General features: G+C 39.8%; 1 protein-coding gene across 5 annotated transcripts in view; it reads right to left on the bottom strand.

Moving 5' to 3' along the window:
• Positions 1 to 658: 658 nt before the first annotated feature.
• OXCT1 (3-oxoacid CoA-transferase 1) overlaps positions 659 to 25,656 on the bottom strand; it is a 144,098-nt gene continuing 119,100 nt past the window's right edge. For 3 of the 5 annotated variants that reach the window (XM_079917113.1, XM_079917112.1, XM_079917115.1), the window contains 3 exons: positions 13,486 to 13,566; positions 9,000 to 9,101; positions 659 to 2,866 (listed from right to left, as the gene is read on the bottom strand). In XM_079917113.1, the coding sequence (XP_079773239.1) occupies positions 2,825 to 2,866; positions 9,000 to 9,101; positions 13,486 to 13,566 (225 nt within the window). In that variant the 3' untranslated portion in view covers positions 659 to 2,824. Of the gene's footprint in view, positions 2,867 to 4,703; positions 9,102 to 13,485; positions 13,567 to 25,656 lie in introns of those variants that run through there. The other 2 variants (XM_079917111.1, XM_079917114.1) reach the window with 1 other exon arrangement.

Raw genomic sequence — 25,656 nt, forward strand, 5'->3', positions numbered from 1 at the left:
CGATATGTGCAGAAACAGGAACTCAAATACCACCAGGATGCCTCCTCCCTACAGCTGCAGTGTGTGTTTCCACTTCTTTCTCTCCACCTGGAGCTCAGCTTGTAGCGTGTGTGTATTGGGGTGGGGGTGGGGGGCAGGATGTTGGTGCCAGAGTCACATTCTTCTTATGGCTTAGGGAACAGGAATCAGAAAATTGGCTTCTCTCTCATCTCCAGTTTGTAAACAGAGGATAAATAACCTGAATGGTACATTTTGGGTCATACACCCACCCCCGGGTATAATCACGCTGGACAAAGGAGAGCTACCAAAAGAGGCATATCCTGAGCACAGGCCCAACTCCTTGGCCAGGGGGTGAGTCTGTTATGAGAGGGGCAACACAGATGCTGCGTAGACATCACTAGAGCCACTTCAAAATGCAAGCAAACGCAACACCCCACTGGGAAATTACTGATGTGTGTGTATCCTAAAGGAATGTTACATAAAAGCAAAGAAATATTAACACGTGAAATCTGGGATAATCAATTTTTATAGACAGATCATTGACTTTGACAAGGAGCAAAGTCGGAATTCATCTAGGTAAACATTTCATTTGTTCTTTCATGAAGGATAATAGCTTTTCTTTGGTAAGATCAAAAGAAAAAGCAGTAACTCGATTAGAAGTGGTACAGTGTGCTAACTTTATTATTGGCTATTCCACCAATCTCTGTTGTATTATTCCCATGTTTAGGCATGCCATTCCCAAATGAGAAAAAGGACAATCACACCAATCTATATCAATTTGGAATACTTATTGTACATCTTAATGCATTTCTTAACATCCATGGTACTCTTTTTTTTCCACGGTACACGGGCCTCTCACTGTTGTGGCCTCTCCCATTGCAGAGCACAGGCTCCGGACGCGCAGGCTCAGTGGCCATGGCTCATGGGCCCAGCCGCTCCGTGGCACGTGGGACCCTCCCGGACCAGGGCACGAACCCGCGTCCCCCGCATCGGCAGGCGGACTCTCAACCACTGCACCACCAGGGAAGCCCCATCCACGGTACTCTTTAATCAAGAATATAAAGCCATCTACTTAGGATTTGCCACTCAAAGTGAAGAACATTCTTAGAATCACAGAATAAGTAAGTTTACAAATATAGCAACCATCAATATCACATTTTCCAAACCATAACTCTGACATGGATGTATATCATTTCTCCAGACCTGGCAAATTCTTTAAAAAGTCCGTTTTACCAGTACTGGGAGAGTATGCTTTCAACCATGCAGCCAGCCAGAGGGACCATTTTATATATGGAGTGTGCTTCTCACAAAAAAACCCTCTCCTTCCTCTGAAATGACAGAACTGTAGCTATATCTGAAGAGAAAGTGAATTTCAGTGGCAACCATCAGCTAAGAACATGCATAAATTCCTATATCTGGTATGAGAGAAATGGTGTATCGCACTGTACCACGCCTACCTCTGTCCAGAGGACAGCAATCTGGCCTGTCTTCAGGGTGCCTGGACTTTTCTCCCATTTGATACGCAGGATGCTTGGTATACTCCCTGGGGAACTGTTTGATACTGAGGATACCTCTGCGGAGAAGGTCCTTGCAAAACCTAATCCATCATGTTTATTTTCTAAGAATGAAGTTCACTGCTCTTCAAATCCTGGATTTGCTCATCAGTATTTCCCTTAGTTTGATAAAGCTGAATTAAAAGTACTTTGTTCAAGGAACAAGCCTGGGCAGAAGAAATAACACTGTTCTTCAGAAAAAGGCATTCAACATTTAGAAACTTTTCTGAGCAGAAAAAAGAGGCCCTGAAAAGCAAGGATTTTTTTAACTCTGCTGTCACTGTTACTATGGGTTCACGATGAATTACCGCACAGCCCCTTTTGGTCTAAGAAGTGGTGTTGTATAGGAAGCCCACAGTAACACAGAGAAAGACACTTAATGGTCCCTCTGGATACACACGAATACTGTACGGTTTAAAAATGAGAAAACTGACTAGGTCAGTTAGGGTTATAGCCCTCTTGCTAAAAGCAACTTTAATCTTTGGCAAAGCACAGATGGTTATTTGGTTTGTTTATAAAGGCAACTTCTCGGCTGGATGTCAGCACCAATAGACCCTATACCCTTCGGTCTCTCCCACAAACCAGGTTACTTCTCCCACACAGAGATGTTCCTGTTTGCCTTCTTGGGCATCTACTTAGTTACAAAAAGTGGGGGGGGGGGGTGGTTAGGAGGGGTGGGAGAAGGGATGCTCTAGGGAAACAAGATGTAATCACAAAATCAGAGGCTCCAAAAAAAAAAGACAGAGGAGGCCGAAGGAAAATCATAACCCTTAAGACAGCATTTCTCCTGATTAAAATTCACACAAATGTTATCTTTCAGGACTAGTACGATGCTCCCCTGGGTATACTCTGGGTGGAGTTCATTTTCTCCCTCATTCTTTTTTTTCTACGTGTCATGATTTACTTAGGAGGGAAAGTACATCAATGAAACTCTTCCTAAGTAAGGGCCCATCTTGGTACAAACTGCACACAATTTAATGTACATACCACAGAAGATGAAGATAAACCCAATGTGAGCACCAACTGTAAATATGACCTTCTCAGCACTTATAAAGCAAATAATATTTTTTTTCTTTTTGTTTTTCATTAAAATGTCACAGTACGCTTGAGAGAACAAAGTCTACATGGCTGTATAAAGCATTAAGATGACAGAAAACTAGTCAAAAACTGCTTGTTAGATATACAGTTATGATTACTGATGTCTTTTCAATAAAATCCCATGTGGTTAAAATGAAAAACACACAGCTTGGGACAAAAGTCTACTCCACATTTCAAGTTGCGATCTGCTGCATTGGTATGAGTTTTGGTGAAACCTGGTAAAAGAAAGAGAAATAAATAAGCAACTTACGAAAAAACCTCATGGTATAAACATCTCTACTTTGAATTTCCAAACCTGAGTGATGTTTGGAAACAAGCAGCCTTCTCAGGAACCTCACCAGGAGTTTCCTTGTTATTTTCCATTCTGAACCACTGAGAAAAAGAACACCTTTTCCATTTACATTTTGTATATTTAGTAGTTCTCAACCTTCTTGCATTATAGCTCTTAAATTAAGGATCATTGGGCTTCCCTGGTGGCGCAGTGGTTGAGAGTCCGCCTGCCGATGCAGGGGACGTGGGTTCGTGCCCTGGTCCGGGAAGATCCCCCATGCCGCGGAGCGGCTGGGCCCGTGAGCCATGGCCGCTGAGCCTGCGCATCCGGAGCCTGTGCTCCGCAACGGGAGAGGCCACAACAGTGAGAGGCCAGCGTACCACAAAAAAAAAAAAAAAATTAAGGATCATTAAGACTTGCAATTAGGAGGAGGTGGGGGAGGAGCCGCGGGAGACAAATAAAGGGTCCAGAAAACCAAACTATCTACTGAAAGGACCACTGAGCTCTGAGATTGATGAAACAGAGACACAGAGCAAGGCACAAGTTTCAAAATCCTCAAAATAGGTCCAGTCAATTCACAATTTTGTTAAGAGATACTTAATGTAGTCTTTGGATGACAAACTTTTATCAGAAATTTCATAATCAGAGTGGAAATGATATAAAGGCGGTAAGAAGATACCAAGTTATTACAAAAAGGAGGTAACAGCATTAAAAATATTAACTATAATTATGTTCAAGGTACAAAATAGCAAATGTATTCCTAGGAGTCCTGAAGCAGAGAAATATGAGGACAGATCTACATTTAATGGTAAAGGTGGTGGAAGAAGAAACCTAAATATAAGTAGTCTGGCTTAATTTTGACTGATTTTTCAAGGTGTAATGGCAGGTACAGATTTCTTCATTTAATCTGGCAAATATCCATTAAGTCCGAGTAACAGGCCCCATGGACAGCACAGTAAGGAATACTAAAATTTAGGTGATTTTTGAGACCTTCAAGGATGTGGCAATTGAAGTGGGTCTAAATTGCCTTCCAGAATAAACACTTAATATTTTTTTAAATGAATGAATGAGTGATTGGATTAGATAAGCTTCCAAGAACTAGAAGAAAGGTTTCTAATAGAGGTTAAGTCAGTATTAAGAATAGAAGGCAATCATTTGGCTTTGATGAAGTTTAACATTTCTAGTTCATTTGTAAATTGTTTATAAAGTCTTCACAGTGTCGAGAGTTAATGCCCCCTTCTCCATTTTTCTACCTAAAGAATGACATGTCTAGAATAAAAAGGATAGGAATGGCTTGGTACATATCCATATCTTAGGATAAATGAGAGCTCATTCAGACTTGCCAGCTCCAAGAACAGATATATCATAATAGACAAAGTAATAGACATTAATAGACAAAAGTCACAGCCCACATTTGCAGAGATATTCAACTCTACTGAAAAGAATAAAGATATATGGGCTCCGAGTATTTAGAAAGTGTGTCTCACAAACTATCGATTTTCTTTTTTTAAACAGAGCATCTGTGGAAATAATTTAATGAAATAAAACTCTTTTTTGACAACAGATCAATAGGTGATTAATGCCATAAAGCACTAATAGGTGCTTTATGGCATTACCTTTAAAAGGAAACTGGACACCTTGATTTTTTAAACTAAACATCTGATCCTTCTCCTTGTCATGTTGGCCCTATTTTCAGCTCTTAGTATCATTTATATCCTCAGTGTGGAACTTGACTTTTATCAGAAAAGAAGGTGAACCTTTATGTAGACTGACTTGGCCTGTCTATTTTTGTACAGAAAAACATCTACTGAACCTCCATTTTTCATCTGTTCTCTCACAGTCTCATCAACATTGTAAGTCTGTGTAAGCTGAAGCAGATTATCCTTCCAAAGTGATCTACAGGCTATGCACAGGACTATATGATTTAAATGCATAAGATAAGCTAACGAGTTGTCTTCCCAGTCCATTGAAATCCAAAGAGTATACTGTTTAATTCTGGTATAATGCCAGTTCATAATAGATATTGAGAGTACAAATTTATTCAACTTGGCAAAGAATGCTCACAGCTGGCTTCTTTCAGATTCCACTGCAAACATATAAATAGGCAGGATTCTTATTTGATGTTTTGCCACTGGTGGTTTAGGTGTATTCCTACCTAGAGAACAAGACCAAGGCCCCTAGGAGGAGGAACTATACCAATTTGTTCTATTTTACTCACATTTCATAGCTCAATATGGGACATACACTTGGGGTTTAATAAATAATCATGGACGACTAATAACCTCTGGAAGTTTATTCTACCCCATGATGTTCAACTATGGATTCAATTTATTTAAAAAGTTTTAAGTTAAAAAAGAAACAAATATTCTAGTTTAAAAAGGTCCACAGACATATATAGTAAAGAAAAACTTATGTAACTCAAGCATGCATCAGAAAAGAAAGAAATGAATAACCAATTGAATTAACTACTCACTGAAAAAGATACTTTGCAGATCATGGAATTTAAGTGGTGGAATGTCACCTTCCTTTTTTCTTTCTATTTGACCCATCAAATAGCTGGCAGTAACACGCTAAGTGATGCAAGTATAGCCCAAAAAATTTAAAGAAATTTAACATTTTCATTAGCTTGTCACAGCTATAATATGAGGAACTGTGCAGTATCACTTTGACTCTTTGAAAATGAATTATTATTGGATATTTATTTAAGAGACAGAATATTTTCAAAATGTGAGTGCCCTGGGAAAAAAGTAAACCAAAGGACTCCTTAGTTATAAAAATGTTGGGAGCTAGTAGCATTAAAGAACAACAGAAAAGCATTTCTGCATAGCATCACAATCAACCATTTGTAGAGGGTGAACATGTGTGTATGGCTCTACCCAGCAACAGTGCTGGAGTGGAGCATTTATTCCCACTTCTCACATTCCCTTCCATGTGGAGGGACACCTCCTAGTGTAATACTCTGGCCTCAAGTGTGTCCCTTAATGGCTCAACTAAATGATGATTTGGGCAGAGGAACTGGGGTATGTGAAACTCAGCCCAACTCTTCTTCCTCATCGGGATCAGCCTTCTGTAGGCAGCACGTGCTCTATTTTGCTCTCAGTCACATGGAAAGAAGCTCAGCAGTAAAGACTCGCCCTTGTGTAGAAGGCCTATGATTTTCCATGGCTGCCTGTAACTGGGAGCTGAAGTCTTCCCCACTTCAGGGGTTCGTATCTGGGAAGGCTTTTGTGGCTGTACACCAAAGCCCCATCCTTCATTCTGGGCTTTGTACTGATGATGTTTTTAACCTCAACTTGCCCAGCTCCCTTATCTCTCTCAATAGATTTGGAACTCAATCCCCAAGAAATATAGAGGGAAGTCCCTTTCTTTATAACAACTGCATTTTGAAGGAGAGTGATGGTATGGAACAAGATCTCTGTCCATTATGGGTTGGCTTCCTTTGCTGTGAACTACTCCTGACCAGAATTTTATTTTTAGAAGTGTGATGAAGGTTCCAGAAATATAGTCAATATCTGCATTTTTTTTTTACAAAATTTCCACAGCTTCCTTTGGAGTTCTAGATATACCATGACCCTTAAGAGAGTTTCCTCCTAATTGAAAAGAAAACTCTTTTCAGCTGGCACTATGGTTACTATGAATTTTTTAAGAAGTTATTTCAGGTGATACCTAAGGGACACATTTTCCTTTCACATTTCTGTTGTTGTTTTTGTTAATTGCACTGTGGCACACAGGAAAGTCTTAGTGATTCTTTTTTTTTTTTAATGCCCAAATAGTTCATTATAACTCTTATTTTTAATACCCTGAAACCACAATTTTGTCATGCCCTGTTATCTGATGCTGTCATATCTTGTCTTTTTCTTTGAAATTCACAGGATTTTCTCAATCAGCTTATATCCACATTCTGTATCCTTTGCCCATACACTTGCCCATATTCTTAGGTACAGAGGACCTTTACCAACACATTTTCACAATTACTTTGACCTAGGTTTTTACTTTTTTTTCTTTATGCAACAACCTGTCTGTCTAACTGTTATGCAACAACCTGTCTGTCTAACTATTCTCTTCTAGAATGTTCACTTCTCGGTATACAGTGAAGGCTGAGAAACAGAAATCCTTTCTCAAACAGAAATCTTGAGCAAGTTGTAATGTAGTCAGATATAGAGTAAAATGCTACCTATGCAGTAATAATCTTATGAGATATCTTCTGAATTATGACATGGAATACCTCTGAATTATCAAATAAAGAGATGTTATCCCAATGTACTTTTATTATTAAATGTATCTTACTGATAACCCAGCTATTAGGCAAAACATCTTATTCATTAGAACACTCCAGACCCTAGCCTTACAAAGATTTTGATACACATGACTTCATCTGTCAGGGTCTAAAGAGATGCCATTGATCATCAGATCCTCAAAATCCAGTTCTTCTGTCAAGATGGTTTAGCTGATACTACACCTTTTCAGGGCAACACTGACATAAAAATTAACATTTCATTTCAACAGCCTAATTTGGAGGAAACAAGATTACATGTCAATGTCAAAAGAGAAGGAGGGGTGGTGGTACTGTGATAAAAGAGGGGCCATAGAGATATTTTTCAATGTATCAAGACGTGGAAACTAGCACTTTAAGAAAAAGTAAAAACAGTAAAAATACATCTTTTTCATTCCTGATTTACCTACGTGACTAAAAAAAAAAAAAACCCAAACCTGATAACAATGAGGATCTTTTTTGCAATTCCCTTTTGCAGCAGAGACTGGAACATTCTATAGACCTCAAAAATGCTATCTGCTGAAGAAGAGACTAACTCATCCACATAGGGAAAAAATATAAAGAATAGCTAATTAAGTAAGAAGAACTGTTTGCTTTTATCACTGGAGTAAGGAATTCTAAACAGTTAAACTATAAACAAATCCCATTTTTTACCCCCTGGGGTCATTGAAAAGTTAATTAAAGATGAGCTTTTCATGTAAGGTATTGTTGGAAAGCTCCTTTTTTTCCAAAGGGAAATTCAAAAAAAGGTTAATAGACAAAGACCTTCATATAATACCAGACACAATTATATGTGGATAATGAATTATGCAACAAAATTGCTTTTACAGACATTTGTTACGCACTGACAGGTACCAGCCAAGCATGTAGTACCTAAGGAAGAAATGTATGAAATACATGCATGATTTATCAAGTAAGCTTTATTAAATTACCTTCTCCAGGATGGGTAGCTGCAATATTTCTTCTCATTATAAATATATTTCATTTTAACACATAGAGCTGTTCTTAAAAAGTTATGTGAGAAGTAAAGTCTATCTCTTCATTTTCTCAGACACATTTCGACTTTACATTTGATTAACTTCAAATGGACTGAGCTGTCCTCTCGACCCCCATTAGGTAGGTGATTGGTGATTCATAAATAATCGCTTATATTAAAGGGCGATTATTTATATTACAGTATTATTCTCTTAGTTTTAAAAAGGGATTTGGAGATTTCTTAAGTGGATACTCCCCTGATGTTCTTATCTGCTTTGTAAGCAGAGTTTTATGCACTAAGTTTTTCTTCAAATACAGAGAACACCTATTTTGTGACTATAAATCTGGTGGTGTCAAAAGCTCGACATTCTAATATCTCCAAGGGATGGAACCATCAGGCAAAGAAGTTAATCAAAGAGAAAGTCATAAGCCATAGATGGGTTTAAAAATAAGGAAGTACCGTTTCTCTGAGTGTGGCTCGCATTTTTTAGTTAATTAAGTTTGGCGACAGCTGATACGTAACCCAAGAACAGAGGATTGCAAGGGACTTGACAGAAAGTAGCTTCGAGTTGAAGCTCAACCTGCTGTTTCCAGCAGCTCCTGGGGTTTCCTCCCCCTTCTGACTCCTGAGCCAGACCCTGGCCCATGAGCCACAGCCTGTTCCTGCTGCCACCTGCTCTCAGCGGAGGCACCCTTCCTTTCACTCCTGTTCTCTGCTAAGGTCAACTCCAAAAATGATCACAAATTAATGGTTCATGTCTCATAAACACCCATTAATCAAGCTCAGGATATAGGACAAGTGGCTGGATTTGTTCACAGAAACACTTACTGCGAAATCGCACCCAGTGCTCTTTTTTATGTCATCCACTGTCAGGCCTTCCCAGAGTTCAATCAGAGTCAGGCCCTTCTTGTTGTCCACGTCAAATACAGCCTGTAGAAGTCAAGAAAGTGACAACGACAATTTCTATTACGGTAATTATTTATAGCACAAAACAGAAATAACCTCTCAAGTTCTTTAAGGAGAGAAAAGACTCAGGATAAAAGACTGAAAATCAGCAATGAAACAATGTAAACCGTAACTGCTATATTTTGGTGAGAATAAATGCCAACTCCCTAACTGGCAGTTAGGGAGCTCTGCTGATGCCAGAAAATAAATGAGTGTTGACTATTGATGGAATTTGCTACTATAATAACCAGGTTTTTTTTGTTTGTTTGTTTTTTTGCTGTACGCGGGCCTCTCACTGCTGTGGCCTCTCCCGCTGCAGAGCACAGGCTCCGGACGCGCAGGCTCAGCGGCCATGGCTCACGGGCCCAGCCACTCCGCGGCATGTGGGATCTTCCCGGACTGGGGCACGAACCCGTGTCCCCTGTATCAGCTGGCGGACTCTCAACCACTGCGCCACCAGGGAAGCCCACAATTTTTTTTTTTAATTGGACACTTTTCCTTTGCAGAAAGTGTGTCTGGGGCATCATTCATACTGATTTTCTTTCCCCTGTATTATGAACAACTACAAATTTATCAAAATGGAACAAATAAGAGAAAAAGAGCCTTTGGGGTGTGTTATTAAGAACAGGCAGGAAGAGGATTTGGGGAGAAGACAACTTTGGTATCATGAATATAAGACTTCAGTGACTGAGAAGGTAAAATCTATGGCAAATGACTTTAATGAACACCTGTATCAATCCCTAATTAGCTCTCAAGGTCAAGGTCCCTAATTTCCTCTCAAGGAAAACGAAGCATCTATGATTTTTAAAAATGGGAAATTTACTTTTGAAATATTTAGGAAGATTTCCATTTAGTGATATCAAGTGTAAACAAAAACTTGATAAAAATGGACACTAAAACCTAAAAGCTACAATCAATTGTTCAACTGCCAAGAATAATATTTCGACTACTCTGTTTCACAGATGATACTTCTATTATTTTTTCACCACCATAACAGGCTGCATTACGGACAAAGCAGTCAGTCACAGCCCAAGTGCTGGTGAGGAAGGCCTCTTTCATCACATCATTCTAGCAACATGAAACCAAGAAATCAGGGTCATAACATCTCCAAAGCCTCTTTCAAATGGCAGGCAACTAATGGAATTTTCCTTAAGAGCTGAAAATGGAATTCTAGTCCCATATCACTCTGGCAAAGTGTCCAGAGTCAATGCCCTTAATGGCACTGCAAAATTTATTAAACACCTACCGGATACGGCACAGGGGTAAACGCACCACTCCCTTCCCTGGGGCACTCGAAGTTCCATATGTAGCTGCCTTTCACTTTACTCCTTTTTGCTACACAACACCATCTGCCGTTAAGCCTCCAATTATCCCCGTCTGCTAATGAGTTCACACATCCGTTCCAGTGATGACTTCTCTGAGCCCCAGGTGCCCGGGGATGTTCCGGATGTTAACTTACTCCGGAATATCAACTTGAGTATGTTCAAATGGCACCTATTCTTTTCCTGCCTCCCCTTGCTCCTCCCTTTCTCTTCCTATAGACCCAGCCTTCATTAAGGATACAACAGGTCGACCACGCCTCTAGCCAGAAAATTCAGGAATCACCTCTGCCTTAGCAACCACATCCCATTCATCATCGAGTTAGGTTGAGTCCATCGCCTAAATCTCTTTGAAATCTCTCTTTCTGTCTTGTGGTTAAGGACCTTGATATTTCTGGCCAAGATAACTGAAGGAGTCTCATCTCTTCTCCCCCTACTCTACGTAAAAGCCACAGGGCTCTTTGTAAAATGCAAATCTAATCAATGGTGTCCCCAACTATTAAAAATCACTGAAGGGCTCCCAAGTGCCTTCCAGATAAAACCCAAATTTCTTAACAAGACATTCACACTCCTTTATAATTTGGTCCCTTACTGGCTTTTCACCTTCAGCCTTCAGAATCTCTGGCCATGCCCTCACTCCACATTATCCCACTCACAGGTCCTTGAGTAAACTCTGTTTTCTTAATTCCTTGAGGACCCTGCCAATGTTTCTTCCCTTTGCCTAGAAGGGCCTCTTCGGTCTTATTCTCACTTATAAAACTACTTATCTTTCAAGACTCCTCACTCAATCTATTAATTTTCTCATTGAGAAAAGTACAGTATTTATTCAACAGTCTTTCACTGTGTATGGGTCAAGCATTATCCTAAGTGTTGGACAAATAGTGATGAGTGAGACAGGCAGAGAGCTCAAAGGTTATTTCAATACAGTGATCAGTGCTGAGTTAGGGTAAGTACTAAGACTCACGGAAGCACCCAGAAGACTTGGGGAGGGATAGGGAAGACTTGCCAGCGAAGAAATTATATAGCTGAGACATAAAAGATGAACAGGAATTAGCCAGACGGTTGGGGTGGGGAGAACATGCCAGGGAGAGAGACAGGATGTGCCAAGTCCCAGAAGAGCATGGTGGGGACAAGGGCAGGGGATGCAACATAGTGCACAACATTCAGCATGGCTGAAGTAGGGAGAATGTTAAGGCAAAATGAGAGAAGCTGAGACTGGAGGAGAAAAGATCCAGACTGGGAAAAAGTTAATATTTAACACCACTCTCCCCAGGCTGTTAAGCAGCCTTCCTCTATGTTCTCAGCTCAGCATTTGGCATGTCGCTCTCTCATGGACTTTATCAGTGTACCTCTAATACAGGCTGGTACTGTTGCTGTCTACTCTCCTTGAATGTGCTCCTTGGGGGCAAAGACTGTCCTCCTTTCTGTATCCACTGTTGGCAATAGTCAGCTTCAGAGAAGGAGCTTAAAAATGCTTATTAAATGGATAAATGTATGAAACAGCAATGTGGATAGAAAGGGTAGAAGATTTTTTTAAATGGCAGTACAGTTAAGTAATGTACGAGTAATGTCAAGTAATGTATGAATAATGTCATGAGAAAATGTAGGTATTAGATGGTAAGTGCCAAAATGAAAGGTGGACCACTCTGAAGAGGAAGTTGTGAGTGCTAAGCTATCTGAAGCCTCTTCATGATGAAGATGGAAATTGCATTAGACTTAAGGGATGGATAGGATTTGGACAGGTAGAGTTGAGTGGGAGTTGTTGCACGCAGAAGCACTAAACTGGTAAGAACAAGGTCAGGGCATACGTGGAGTGGGGATGTAGGGAGAGGGCTTACCTGGGGGAAGAGGAAGAACAGGGGTAAAATGTTGCTGGAATTATCCTTAGAAGCTGTACCACCTTACTTTATTAAAGAAAACAGGATCAAGGACTGTCTTGTCTTTGATTTCAAAGTAATGGATTCTTTTCAACAAGTCCTATCCATGGTTTTGGAGGGGTTTATGAAATGATAAGACTCAAGGAATAAATGGTGAGATAAAATATTCTGCACTTTTATCCACTTTTTCTTCTCCACACGTCATCTTTATGGATTCCACATAAACAGCCCTAGAGGAAGGCACCACTTAGGACAGAACTCTCCTTAAAATGTGGCTTCAGAAAAGTATTATGAGCCTTCTAACCTACTTCAAAAGGCTGCTTTAGGGTGCTTCATACCATACCTGAATGAGGGTTCTAAACCAGATTAATGCCAAAAGGAACAGCATCATTAAGAGAAAACAAAGGAACAAACGCTGATCTAGAGAATTCTGTTTTGTGGTTCATCAAGATACTGAATCAAGAAAATGACACCCTTCTAGCTCATTTATGAGAACTATGTCATTCCAACATCTTAGGTTCAAATCTGGGTCAGAAAGGTGACTGTAGCAACCACCAGTGATGTTTCTCTCTGATCTGAGCAGTTTCAGTTGTACCACTAACCAATATTTTCTATTTAGGAAGATAAAATCTAGAGGTACACTAAAATGGCTGGTGCGTTCTAAAGTCTGCCTTCTAACAGAGGGCTGAACGCATGCAAGAACAAAAGAATAGATTTCTTGGTTCACTGTGGGGCCTGTATTGCAATTTGCACCTAAATGATTAAAACCTAATTTTTACTGAGTTTCCTAAAATGAGATCCAACAATTTGTACTTGCGATTTGGGAAAGCAAAGAAGAAAGGTAGTCTTAACTTTGTATATATCATCCATTTTAATAGCCCAAGTATAAAGGATCAGTACAACTTTTATTATATCACACTGTCAAAGCTACCAAGGACAGTATTTCAATTCTGTGTATGTATATGCATATTTCCAGAGAATTTCACATTAAGAATTCTCCATCTAGAAACATTAAATTGATGAATCTTCCTATTAGGTCTACCCACGGATTAAATTAATCCTATGACTACCAATATAACACACTTTTAGAAGGTAACAAAAAAGTTCTAAAATGCTTATAAAAAAAAAAAGGTGGTAGACATTTAGAGGAAATAAAAGAGAAAGGCACTTTACCTTTTCAGTAATGATGCGGTTGACACATTGTTTTCCTGTCAGTGGTAATGTACATTTCTCCATGATTTTATGTGCATTGCCCTGTTTGAAAAAAGAAACATTAAAAAGAGTAATTACGAACCAATTCTTATTTAGAATTGGTATAACACAGGACCAACAGGAACTGTCAGATAAATCATCTCGTAAGTACAGTCTGTTTGAAATCTTTGCCCAGTCATGCTTTTCCTTTCTTTCTGGAGGCAGCTTGTGTCCCTAAGATAATTTAGGGAGAGTGCCAAATGAATAGCCAAAGGCATAACTGATTTAGTTGGGAAACATCCTGCCGCAGATCTGACCCCTCAAGCCTCAGCCCTTAGATCATATGATGGAGAAATTTCACTTCTAGCATCCTGCTAATTTTTCTCTTCCAGGGAATGGTCTCCTTGACAAACGACCTTATTATTTACCAAGGGTAGGAAGCATACACAGAATGCAAATGCATAATATACCTTTTTTAAAAACTTTTAATTTTATTTGTTAAAAACATAACATATTCACAGAAAACAGCAGTTCTTGCCTCCCTTCTGTATGCTTAGACCTGCTCTGAACAGAAATCAAAATTCAATTTTTTTAGCATTTACTTACGTACTATTTTACATTTTCTTCCTACCTCTGCATTTAAAATTTTTTTTAATTTTATAATAAATTTTACTTTATTTTCCATTATGGTTTATCACTGTATATTGAAATATAGTTCCCTGTGCTATACAATAGGACCTTGTTGTTTATCCACCCTATATGTAATAGTTTGCATCTGCTAGTCCCAAACTCCCAATCCAACCCTCCCCTGCCCAGCCCCCTTGGCAACCACAAGTCTGTTCTCTATGTCTGTGAGTCTGCTTCTGTTTTATAGATAAGTTCATTTATGTCATACTTTAGATTCCATATATAAGTGATATCATATGGTATTTGTCTTTCTCTTTTGACTTACTTCACTTAGTATCATAATCTCTAGGTCCATCCATGTAGCTACAAATGGCATTATTTCATTCTTCTTTTTATGGCTGAGTAATACTCCTCTGTGTATGTGTGTGTGTGTGTGTGTGTATGTGTATACCCCACACCTTCCTTATCCATTCATACACACCCACACCCACATCATCTTTATCGATTCATCTGTTGATGGACATATAGGTGGCTTCCATGTCTTGGCTGTTGTAAACAGTGCTGCTATGAACATAGGTGTGCATGTATCTTTCGAATTAGTTTTGTCTGGATATATGCCCAGGAGTGGGACTGCTGAATCATATGGCAACTCTACTTTTAGTTTTTTGAGGAACCTTCATACTGTTCTCCATAGTGGCTGCACCAATTTACACCAACAGTGTAGGAGGGTTCCCTTTTCTCCACACCATCTCCAGCATTTGATGGCCATTCTGATTGGTGTGAGGTGATACCTCATTGCAGTTTTGATTTGCATTTCTCTAATAATTAGCAACGTTGAGCATCTTTTCATGTGCCTATTGGCCATCTGAATGTTTTCCTTGGAAAAATGTCTATTTAGGTCTTCTGCCCATTTTTTGACTGGGTTGTTTGTCTTTTTGTTATTGAGTTGTATGAGCTGTTTGTATATTTTGGAAATTAAACCCTTGTTGGTCTTATTGTTTGTAAATATTTTCTCCCAGCCTGAAGATTGTCTTTTCATTCTGTTTAAAGTTTCCTTTGCTGTACAAAAGCTTATAAGTTTCATCAGGTCCCATTTGTTTATTTTTGCTTTATTTCTATTGCCTTGGCAGACTGACCTAAGAAAACGTTGCTAGGATTTATGTTCTCTCCTAGGAGTTTTACGCTGTCGTGTCATATATTTAAGTCTTTAAGCCACTGTGAGTTTATTTTTGCGTGTGGTATGAGGGTGTGTTCTAACTTCATTCATTTACATGCGGCTGTCTAACCTTTCCAATATCACTTGCTAAAGAGACTGTCTTTTCTCCATTGTATATTCTTGTCTCCCTTGTCAAAGATTAATTGACCACAGGTGTGTGGGTTTATTTCTGGGCTCTGTATTCTGTTCCATTGAGCCTCTGCATTTTTTAATACTATGTTGACCAGACTATTTATTTCCTAATTAATCAGCTTTAGATATTACCTACTAACTTCTTATTGGGGTGTATGAAGACTTTCTTACAAACCCCCATCCTTCATTATGTTCAGTTCTCCCAGCATAGCTATATCACAATTTGTAGGTAACTCAATAGTCAGAATTTACACCTGCTGACAAAACGGCTATGTAAAATGGCTCATTGCTGGGCCAGGCAGTGTAGAAAACCATGATTATATTCACTTTCTCATATAGTGATTTGCTTTTCCTGGAATTTGTCTGAGCCTCAGTTTGCTCATTGGTAAAATGTGTGCATTGGTCTACAGTCACATTTTTTCAAAGTTTCCTTTAGCCACGGTACACTTTTTTCAAACATAAAAGAGGGACTGAGAGTGGAAAGCAGGCTTTCACCCATTAACCCCCTTCCCCCACCCCCTACCACCCCCCAGTATAGAGGTGGCCTCTGGGTCACATCTATGGAGCACAGTGGAAACATTAGCTCTGATGATTTGATCTTCAGATCATTTTCTTCTGATTATGATTCAGCTCCTTTCTAAGTATCAAGCACCAGGAGCCTAAATTAATATTTCCCTTGAGGCTGAAGGCTAATTTATCACATTTTAGATCTTCTATTAAAAATGGTAAAAATGCTTCTATTGCTTCCTTTTGGGATATGAAAGCACCACACGTGATGTCATCATCTTTAGCCATCTCAATGTTTTACCTTCCGAAATATGCACCACTACCTGGTTCACCTCTCTCTCAAAACTGCTGCCATACCAAGTACGATCAGAGGCAAGAGATTTCAAACAACTGGGCTTAATTAAGATTTTACTGCTTGTAATAATCTGTCAACTCACCAACAGACTAGTAATTAAGAGGTTTTAGTATACTTAACCCAGTGTATGGCATGAAAGATACTCAACATTTTTTGAATGAATGAATGGGAAGAAAAAGGGAAGTCTATTGGGAATCTTGGGTGGATTTCAAAAGAAGACAAACTCTATTACTTTAATTGAGTCAAAAGTAGTGCTAAATACACATAGAGTAGATAGATGTTATACCTTTAACAACAAGTTATATGCTTCTGGGTCTTAATTTGTAAGACAATTTATAGCTGTAGAAATGAAACCTCATTTTTGCTTCATTTTTAATGATCCATTTTCATTCCCAGATTTCAAAGAAAGCTTGCACGTGTCACAGAAGCTTAACTAAAGAGCTGAAATTAACGATGAACATTCGAACTTCAATAGTTGTCAGGACTCCTTACACTTAATATAACTCAAATAAGACATGTCACAATGAATTCCAGGTTTGCCTGCGAACAAAGTGAACAATCTGTGGGCCTCCAAAGAACATTTTCTGCAGGGAGCTCTTACTTTGTTCTCATTATTTGAGCAAGATCTACACCTGGTGTGAAAGCAGCCACCTGGATTTCAATGAACAACCAACGCTGGTTTAGGATCAAGCGTGTATTTCAACTGACGGAATTAACTGTGCCCTACCAACAGAGACCTTTTAGAGACCCTTTTCCATGTAAACAGTCTAGCTCAGTGGTTCGGAGTGGAGCCAAAGCCTAACTCTACTCCACACTAGCTGGGCAAGGTTCCTGTGTCTGTGCTTATCCATCGCTTTACCTCAGGGGTTATTGTAAGTGTCCAGTACTTAGCAGGTGCTCAATAAGTTTGTGCTGTTTTTATAACCTATATTTAACATTCCAACAATCTACCAGGAGAATTCTTCAGGAGCTCTTAAGTTCCTAAATGAAGCTGGACATAGAATTACACAGAAAATGGCCTAAACAGAATTCCTGAAAGCCACAAAACTAATGAAACGGCAACACGTATTTGGGGGCAAACCATATGGCTGGCACCAAGAGTATTCTTGCAGTGAGAACAGTGTAGCTAGATGACTCCATTCACTCTGAGCTTCAAGACATAACACAGATCAAAGATAAAGAGAAAATGGGATGCAAAGAGAGATTAAAGAACATCACAATTTCAGTATCCAACAATAGGTTAGCTATGAAGCCAAAATATGACTAACGCCAACTTGAGCATTCTATTCTAACCACGCCAGGCTGAGCCTTACCAAGTTCTATGATTCACAAAGGAGGAACAATCACTGTGTTTTTAGCATTTAAAAATAAATCCTGAAAAAGAGATGCAGTGTAGTGTGGTAGCAAAGAACACTATATTAGGAGTCCAAAGACCCGGTTTTGAATCTTAACGCTGCCACTTAATAGTCACTTGGTCCCTTAAATTCTTTGTGCTGTAGTTTTCTGTTCGATTGCCTTGTCTTCCTCACCTGATCACGGTAGGAAGAAATGTTCTGCAAGTGCAGTAAAGTAGGAGGGGTTGAATCTACATTCCAAAATTTTGGGTGAGTGGGGTCTTGTTCATCCTCATCATTCTGCTTCTTTCTTTCTCCACGAAGAAAGGTCAGAAAAGGCAGAGGAACGGACACCAAGTGTAGCATTAAAAATTCTCTGACTGGACCCGAGGGGCTCCTGATTTTGATATTTCCTTATTTCCTAATTTCATCATAACCTTGGTGAATAGCTAAATCTCTTTCCTCCACCTGCTTCTCCAGCTTCTCTTTTCCCCACTGCATCACTTACAGGCCTCCTGCAAAATCTAGGAATTCAACGTTTTTATGTTGTATGACCGAAAGCGTTAATACTTTCTATTACTTGCTTCATGGTGATCTCTTTTTAATTCATTAGATATGTGTGCAATTTATTACTAAATTCTTCAGTAATAAACGACTCTGGTTAAACGATAATAAATTCCCTTGTTATCATTACAATAAGCTTTGTGTTATCAAAATAAACTTAATCCCAAATAACAAGCTCTCTTTTTTACAACATGATGATTTTTACATTTCATGTCAACATTTCTTTCACCTGAGGCAATGGAGCATTCATGTAAGATTTCGCCTTACATAAAACCCCATTTTATGCCCATCTTTTTTGTTAAGTATTTCTTCAATGTGGCTACAATATATTTCTTCTTTGGGAAAGCCCTAGTGATTAAGTACAAAGAAGGCAAAGTCTAGAAGTTGGTTGATCCTTAAGGGACCGAGTCTTTACGGGTGTATTCACGCCATCTGAAACACACACCACCCTGTACTCCTTCATCCCACGTTCGAATGGCAACACCCTCCCTATTCTTCACGACTTAGCTCAGGTGTCAGCTACCCTGGAGAAACCATCTCCAACATCCCCTATCCAGTGCCGCCACTCCAGTGTCCCAGGGACTTTCCTAGTCTGGTGCACCTCGTAGGTGCTCCTGTGTCTCCTCTACTCTCCACACATGTTGTAATTGTTGCCCTCTCTTTCCCCACCACTGGACTCTGAAACAATTTATCTTTGTATCTTCCGCAATGAGTAGAGTACTAGACAAACCACAGCGATCAATAAATGCTGTCTGACTATTATAATTCCGATCCAAGGAACTCCAACAGCATAGGAGCTGTAAAATACCATGTGACTGAGTGGCTATGGACCACTGGAGGCTGCTTTTAGTCCTAAGAAATGTACTTGTACATTCCCAGCATCTCTGAGCTCACTAGGAGAAGTGCAGCTAGCAGAGGTGTGCAAAGGGGCTTACGAAACTTGGGGAGGCAGATAAAGGCATGAGCAAAGGGAGTAGCAAAGACACCTCAAGACTGCAGTATGGGGAGTTCCCTGGTGGTCCAGTGGTTAGGACTTGGCGCTTTCACTGCCGTGGTTCAGATTCAATCCCTGGTCAGGGAACTAATATCCCTCAAGCCATGCAGCGCAGCCCAACAAAAAGAAAAGACTGCAGTATGAAACATACAAATGTATAAGTAAAGAGAGAAACTGAGTGAATTCTACAATACTTATTCTACCTCTTCTGCTTGCTCTCTCCTACAGCTGCAAGGCTTGCATTAATCTGTTGAAAAGCGGGGCTACAAAGGCTGACCTTGGCAAGGGAATACTCCATACTTTGTCCGGTGGCACAATGAAAGCAAGGACAGGTCTCTCTTAGGGCTTGCCAAAATGTCATGGAGAAAGCTGGAGTGCTACCGCCCTTGCCCCTTCCTTCTATACACACACACGAACACACACAAAACAGATGATATAAAAATTGGGGAACGCTGTATTACAAGACCCATGACTGTCACATCACTACGATGATTGATGTGGTGCCCAGAAAAGAAAAATGGGATTTGCTAAAGAAAGAAATTCAAGGTACACAGAATAAAAGGACAAGATGATGATGATATTACTCACACTGAGTTTATCCTCATGGGATATTTTTGGCCTTTACACAGCACCTATTTGGTAGGGATCCCAGCAACCCATATAGGACTTCAGTGGAAAGGCTCGGCTAGCTCTGAAGCAGAGAACGGTTGCTGCTACAAATGGCTTTTATATGTGGATATAATAACAGTCTGTGGTTACACAGGCACATCCCCAGGGGAAGCCTAGCCAAATGAGACAATAGATACAGCGAGCCATTCCCCTGAAAATAGTCTGCAGGGCTTTGAGATCTTAGAATAGAAGGCCATTTTTCTTCAATATAATACAAAAATCTTTATCATGGCCTTTTATTTTCTCTCTAAAGACTGCATCCTATGGCCTCTAGACCAAGGATGGCAGAGCCTAGGACTGAGCAGGAATTTTCTCTTTCCATCCATGAATTGCTGTGATACCTTAGAAAGCTGCTCTCAGTGTCAGCTTTCCTATCAAGAACTACGGATGCTCAAGGTCACAGAATGTAAAGTTATTTGCTTAATTAAATTCTGTAAGACATTTTAAAGTGTTTATTGGTTGATGGACTGTGTTCTGCTATTTCCTTCCACTATAACATTTTTTTGCAGGCATGTCCATCATTAAAGGACAAATAAAAAAGACAAAACCATGTAAGGATTTCTATTTTTAATGGTGAATATCGTTTTTTCCCAAACAATCCTAGCCACGAAATAGTTTCATTAACAAATTATAAAATACTGACAAGCTTTTATGAATGGAAAAAAAAATTAAACCAGATGAAACTATGTTAATTACAAATTATCCTAACAAAAGAATACTTTATCTTGGGATACCTTTCAGTGTTGCTGAAAATTGTCTCAAGGATGCTTCCAAGAAAGCATTTTTAGGAACTCTTTTATATTTGCTGGCTTTTGGTAACACATTTGGTCCAAAATAAAAAGGATTAATAAATCTCTTTTACTTTTTATAATTCCTCTGCACAAAAAGCAAAGACAAGGTAAAACAGTATTCAAGATTTCTAGGGCTTCCCTGGTGGCGCAGTGGTTGGGAGTCCGCCTGCTGATGCAGGGGACATGGGTTCGTGCCCCGGTCCGGGAGGATCCCACATGCCGCGGAGCGGCTGGGCCCGTGAGCCGTGGCCGCTGGACCTGCGCGTCCAGAGCCTGTGCTCCGCGGCGGGAGAGGCCACAACAGTGAGAGGCCCGCGTACCGCAAAACAAAAAAAAACAAAAAAAAACGATTTCTATATGACACTGCTATCAGATATGAATTGGACTTAATAAAAATATTATTCACAAAGATTTATTCTCAACTTCATAACAAAAAAATGATACAAATGAACTTATTTACAAAACAGAAACACAGACTCAGACCTAGAGAATGAACTTATGGTTACCAGGGGGGAAGATTGTGGAGGAGGGATAGATTAGGAAGTTGGGATTGACATGTACACATTGCTACACTTAAAATAGATAAACAACAAGAACCTACTGTATAGCACAGGGAACTCTGCTCAATATTTTGTAATAACCTAAATGGGAAAAGAATTTGAAAAAGAATAGATACATGCATACGTGTAACTAAATCACTTTGCTGTACGTCTGAAACTAATACAACATTGTTAATCAACTATACTCCAATATAAAAATTAAAACATAAATTACATTTTTAAAAAAGCAAACACAAGGTAAAACAGTATTCAGGATTTCTATATGACACCTTTGCTATCTGATACAGATTGGACTTAATAAAAAATATTATTCACAAAGATTTATTCTCAACTTCATAACAATATAATTATGACTCTTTTTATCCTTTAGAATCCAGACCTCCTACTGTAATACAAATAAAAACTAAGCCTGTTTTAGAAATAGCACTCTCATTTATGTTCTCAAAAATAGGTACCAGAGCTTTGCCTGTTTCCAATAAATGACAACTGTGACTGAATTTCTTTGTTTTTGTGCTCTGAGAGTTATACCCTTAGGAACACATTTCCAGTACACAACATTAAGAACAAAACACTTTCCTTTATATTGTTAGTGGTGATGGTATTTGCCAGACAGAAAAGTTTAGTAACAGAAAATGGAGGGGCTGGATACATAGGCTCTCAGTTTGCTTTTGCTCTTAATTTTCTACTTGACTTTTATTGGAACGTTTAACCCCTATGAAATTTGGTTGGTTTACCTCTGGAAGGGGAACAATAAGACCTACCTCACAAGAGTATTGTAATGATAAAATAAAGGCAATAAACATGTAACTGCTTGGAAAAAGTTAAAAGTGCTCTATATGTTCAAAGTATCATTATTATTTGAAGAACTAATGAATTCAACAATTATTGATTCCTAATATGCACCAGGCATGATTTTCCTTAGTTGTTATGATAGAAAGAGACCCTGCCCTCATGGAACTTCCATTCTAGTGAAGAAAGGAGATGAAGAATCATCAGAAGAGGGGGGAATTCTGTTTTTATAACAGTCAGGGAAAGCTTCTCTGGTATCCCCAGCAGAGGCCTGAGTGAATGGAGGAAGTGAGCCATGTAGATATCTGAGGAAGAGCTTTCCAGACATAGACAATAACAAGTGCAAAGGCCCTGAGGCAGGAGGATACTTGGAATGTTCCAGAAACTTACAGGAAGAGAGTCTGGCTGGAGCTCAGTGGGCAAGTGGGAGAATCCTAGTGGATGGAGTCAGAGAGGTACTGGGATTGAAGCTGACAAGTCAGGGAGGGCCTTAGGGACAAAGTATAAGGAACTCTGAACTTGAATCTAAGGGAGATGGGAAGCTGTGGAGGGTTTCTGAGCCCAGGAAGAAGTGCTATAACATGATTTATATTTTTAAAACATCATTCCTACCACTGTGTGGAGGATAGACTCTGTGTGTGTGTGTGTGTGTGTATTTCCACCCAACTCTTCTCCCTCTGCTCTCTGACAACAGGGACCTAATTGTAAATCCCTCAGCATGCACTGCCCTTTCACACCCCAGTGCCTATTCCCTTGACCTGAAACACACTAGTCCCTTCAAACCCTGCCCCATCCTTCAGATCTCCATGCAAATGCTACATCTCATGGGAAGCACTCTGTTTTGTACACTCTTCTATTTTAGGTATTGGTTTCTATGACTCTATCCCCATGAGACTCTGACCTGCCTAAAGGAAGGACTATGCCTTTCTGTTTTTCATTTCCTCAGACTCTATCATAGTGCCTGACACATAGTAGGCCCTCAATAAATATTTGATGCCTGCATAAACAAGTAAATTAACATACTCACATAAGATAATTCTGCCAAATTTCAAGACAAAGCCTCGAAGAATATACATTTAGTCATTCATCATGTCTAGAGGATGGAAGACGTTAAGCCAGCAAATTCACAAAGTGTTGGCTCATTTATATATGATGGTGTAGAGGTAGGAGTGAGTCAGATAAAGGGGGAAGGGGAACAGAATGTGGAAACACCTAAGAACAGGAAACAACATGAGTGTGGAGATCCTAGCAGAACTGAAGCCCTGGAAACAAGGATAACGCAGGTTGCTGGGGAGCGGATGACAAAAGGCTGGCAGGCTAAGGGGAACTAAATAATGTGGACCTAACTCGATCCAGCTTTAGTTTGAGACCAGTCACTTTGGCAGTGGTGTGTTTGATTACCAGGAAAGACGGTCAGTCTGGCAGGAAGAGGGCCTCTGGGATGCTGCAACAGTGACCCATGTAGATGTGACAGGGACATAAACAAGTAGAAATCCACAGGATGGAGCAGATTACAGGGGTATTGTAGATGCAATATGTACAGTGATTGGTATAGTGGGAGGGGCAGAAATTCCATGAGTACCTTTCCAGAGGGGGGGCTAGGAGATCATCACTTCTCCAGTTGAGCTAGCAGATGGAAGATTTTTAGGGGAAACGATGATGATTTCACTTGTATAAGTGTTGCGGTTGAGGTAGCTATGGAACAACCAGGTGGAGGTGTCTAATAGGGAAAAAATATAGTTATAGAGCTCATTAGAGAATTCCAGTGAGGAAATAAGGATTAGGGAGCCACTGAGTGAAAAATAATAGTTGGTGCCAAAGATTTAGAAAGCACCCAAGAAAGGTGCAGAGGGTGAGAAGTACAGAGGGCCAAGGATGAAGTTATGAGGAGTCCTGGAAGGAACTGATAAAAGAAAAGGATGGGGCAGCTAGTGATCTAGGTTGGTGGGGCAGCTCTGCAGGCCTCAGCACGTGGTTTACAACTTTGGTTCCAAGGCTGCTGTTGCAGTTAAGGCCTTTCTCAGAAGGCTAGAGGGGGACAAAAAATAGTCCAATGAAATCAGCTTTCTCTTTAAGGACATGACCCAGAAATTGCACAAATGCTCAAATCCCATTGACTTAAACTTGGTCACATAGATGAATCGACACGCAAGGGAATCTGGGAAATGTAGTCTGTCACTGGGCTACTCTGTGCCCAACTAAAACATGGGAAGATTCTAATACAAAAGGGAAGAAGAGGAGATGGGTAGTAGCGGGCACAATTCTGAGACTGTTTTCTCTTAAATATTTTGCTGATATCTATCTCAACAACGACAGCTTTGACCAGGGAAAATGAAAAAGGGAAAGAGGTAATTCTGCAACCTAAAGCTTTCAGAAAAGGGCAGGTGTGGATGGGAACATAGGTGAGGATGCAGCATGGTATGATATGATGAACATGACTAGACCAAACTGAGGGAAACTCCTAGCTCTGCCACTTACCTGGACAAGTTTCTTACCTGCCTACATTCCAGCCTTACATCGGAGAGTCGCTGAGAGGTTTATAGATCCAGTATGTACAATGCCACACACAGGGCCTCGACCTAGTAAAGACTCAAACTCCTACTCCTTTCCTTCATTTCTCCCAATTTTTAGAGGGCAAAAAAAGGACACGCCAAGAGATCAAAAGAAGCTTAAGTAAGAAGGTGGCTAGACACCAAAAACTCTGCCTACTTTGCAATTTTGCCTGGAACCCTGATGTCTAAGCTTAAATGAAAGCCACACTCCAAGGCCAGTCTGGCGCCAGTGCCTGCCACATGTCTCCAGAGGCAGTTTTAAGGCAAAGGAAATGTTATTCTGGTTACTCTAGAGCAACACAAGCAGGCAGCCAGGTTTCAAATACCAGAAGCTGCTGGCTGCTTGCAAAGACTTGCAAGGAAAGAGTTTCCTTTGTCTGATTAAAGCAACATTTTTAAATGTCAGGTAATACTGTATTTATAAGTGACCTGCATCTGTAACCCTATAGATGAAGAAAAGGAGCAAAAAAAAAAGCTGCACCTGAAGGCCAGTTGATGGCTCCACCCACTTACTGGGGGAAAAAAAAATCAGCAGCACAAGAATACAAGATTATATTTCTTTTCTCAGGTTTTAATCTTTCACTGCAAACTTTCTACTCTGTGTCTTAGAAAACTCTGAGGATTCTCCCCCTAGGCTGTTCACTTACTCATAAGGCAGCAGAAGTTACCTGGCATGTCTAAAAGAACAGGTCATTAACTGGAGAGGCCACCAGGAGTGAAAGATCTCGCCTCTCTATTTCCTTTCCAACCTCTACCAACCTTTAGGCAGACAAAAGATGCAGGAAAGAAGTCGTGAGGTCCCCATGTTCCCTTGAGTTGGGCCAATCACAGTAAGTCCAGGGGAACAATGTACAGTAGCAACCACACATTCTGGGACCAAGAGTACAAAGTGAAGATGGCAAGAAAAGAAACTTCTGTTGGTTAGTTTTCAAGGTTATCTATTAAGTATAAACAAATCACTATTATTATTTTAATCACAAATATATTTTTTGTTAGTTGGTCCAAATGAAAGTATGTAGGGAAAAATATCTAACTTCAGTTCTGGCCTAAAACTTAGTGCCAA

This window comes from Stenella coeruleoalba, assembly GCF_951394435.1.
Source record: "Stenella coeruleoalba genome assembly, chromosome: 3".
Lineage (NCBI taxonomy): Eukaryota > Metazoa > Chordata > Mammalia > Artiodactyla > Delphinidae > Stenella > Stenella coeruleoalba.